General features: G+C 68.2%; 1 protein-coding gene and 1 long non-coding RNA gene across 2 annotated transcripts in view; one reads left to right on the forward strand and one right to left on the reverse strand.

Annotated features, from left to right (window-relative positions):
* Positions 1-1,054, reverse strand: part of TMEM43 (transmembrane protein 43) — a 16,520-nt gene that overhangs the window by 8,014 nt on the left and 7,452 nt on the right. Inside the window, exon 7 of the mRNA XM_006160684.3 lies at positions 728-798. Within this exon, the coding sequence (XP_006160746.1) occupies positions 728-798 (71 nt within the window). The remainder of the gene's footprint in view (positions 1-727; positions 799-1,054) is intronic.
* Positions 1-1,054, forward strand: part of LOC106736224 (uncharacterized) — an 8,423-nt gene that overhangs the window by 4,619 nt on the left and 2,750 nt on the right. The gene's annotated exons all lie outside the window — the stretch shown is intronic.

Below are 1,054 nucleotides of genomic sequence, written 5' to 3' on the forward strand. Positions count from 1 at the left end.
CGCTCTCCCTGCCACTCCTCACAGCCCAGGAGCTCCTGCCCCACTCCCTCTCTCCTGCAGCTTCCCCTGTGTCAGTCACCACCTCCTCCAGGAAGCCCTCCCTCTGCCCTTCCCTGCCAAGTCAGGACCACGGCTCCAGGAGCAGCCCTGCGTCTCCGCCACCCCACCTCGGGGTAAAGTTGTCCGGGTGCAAGTCAGGCTCCCTTCCCAGACTGACAGCCACTGAGGGCAGGGCCCGGCTGGCAGTGGACAGAGCAGTGGAAGGCTGCCGGGCCAAGGCCGGATCACCTGGCCTCTCCTCCCCGTATCCTCTCCCCTGCTTTCGGGTCAGGCCCGGGAGGGCGCCCATGGTTAGTGTGGCCGGGGGCGCTGTTTACTCCCTGCAAGCTTCTCTGCGGAGTCCCTGGGGGAGCCTGACAGGGCTCACAGGGGGAGCCCGGGGAGTGGCGGTGGCCTGATCCCCTCCCCAGCCGAGGGCCACAGCAGGAAGGGTCTCCCAGCACTGTCGGGTCAGGACACAGCGCAGCAGTGCCCAGGTCATGGGGGCACGTGGCTGGGGTGGGACGTCCTCGCCTCCTGGGGCTCACCCTTCCTCGGGCCCTGGGCTGAAAGCAGGATGCTGGGAGAGCCCCCGCCGAGGCTGTAGTGGGGTGCGGGCCTGCGGGAGGCCACCCAGGAGCACAGGGCCTCGGGGCTCGCTGGGTCCTCGGGCGGGCTTGAGACTCACCTGCCGAGAGGAAGAACCTGCCAATCTGGACAAAGGGGGCTGTGGCCGTGAACGACTCCACTGCCATCGCACTGTGGGGGAGAAGGCGGTCAGCGGTGAGACACGAGGGTCGGGCCGGGTCTGGCCCCTCTGGGTGTGAGTGCAGGGCAGGTCCCCGACCAGGGACTCCCGAAAGTCCAGACTAGCGCAGGCATGGCAGGTGTCTTATCTCTGCCACCCCCGGGGCTCGTATACCCTCCCCGGGCAGAGCACCTCCCTGAGTCTCGTTTCTGAGTTCCACACCCTCTTGCCTGCACCGCGGACAGCCTGCCCCACCCCACACACCCG

The sequence above is a fragment of the Tupaia chinensis genome, unplaced genomic scaffold (genome assembly GCF_000334495.1).
Source record: "Tupaia chinensis unplaced genomic scaffold, TupChi_1.0 Scaffold000704_1, whole genome shotgun sequence".
NCBI classification, from domain to species: Eukaryota; Metazoa; Chordata; class Mammalia; order Scandentia; family Tupaiidae; genus Tupaia; species Tupaia belangeri.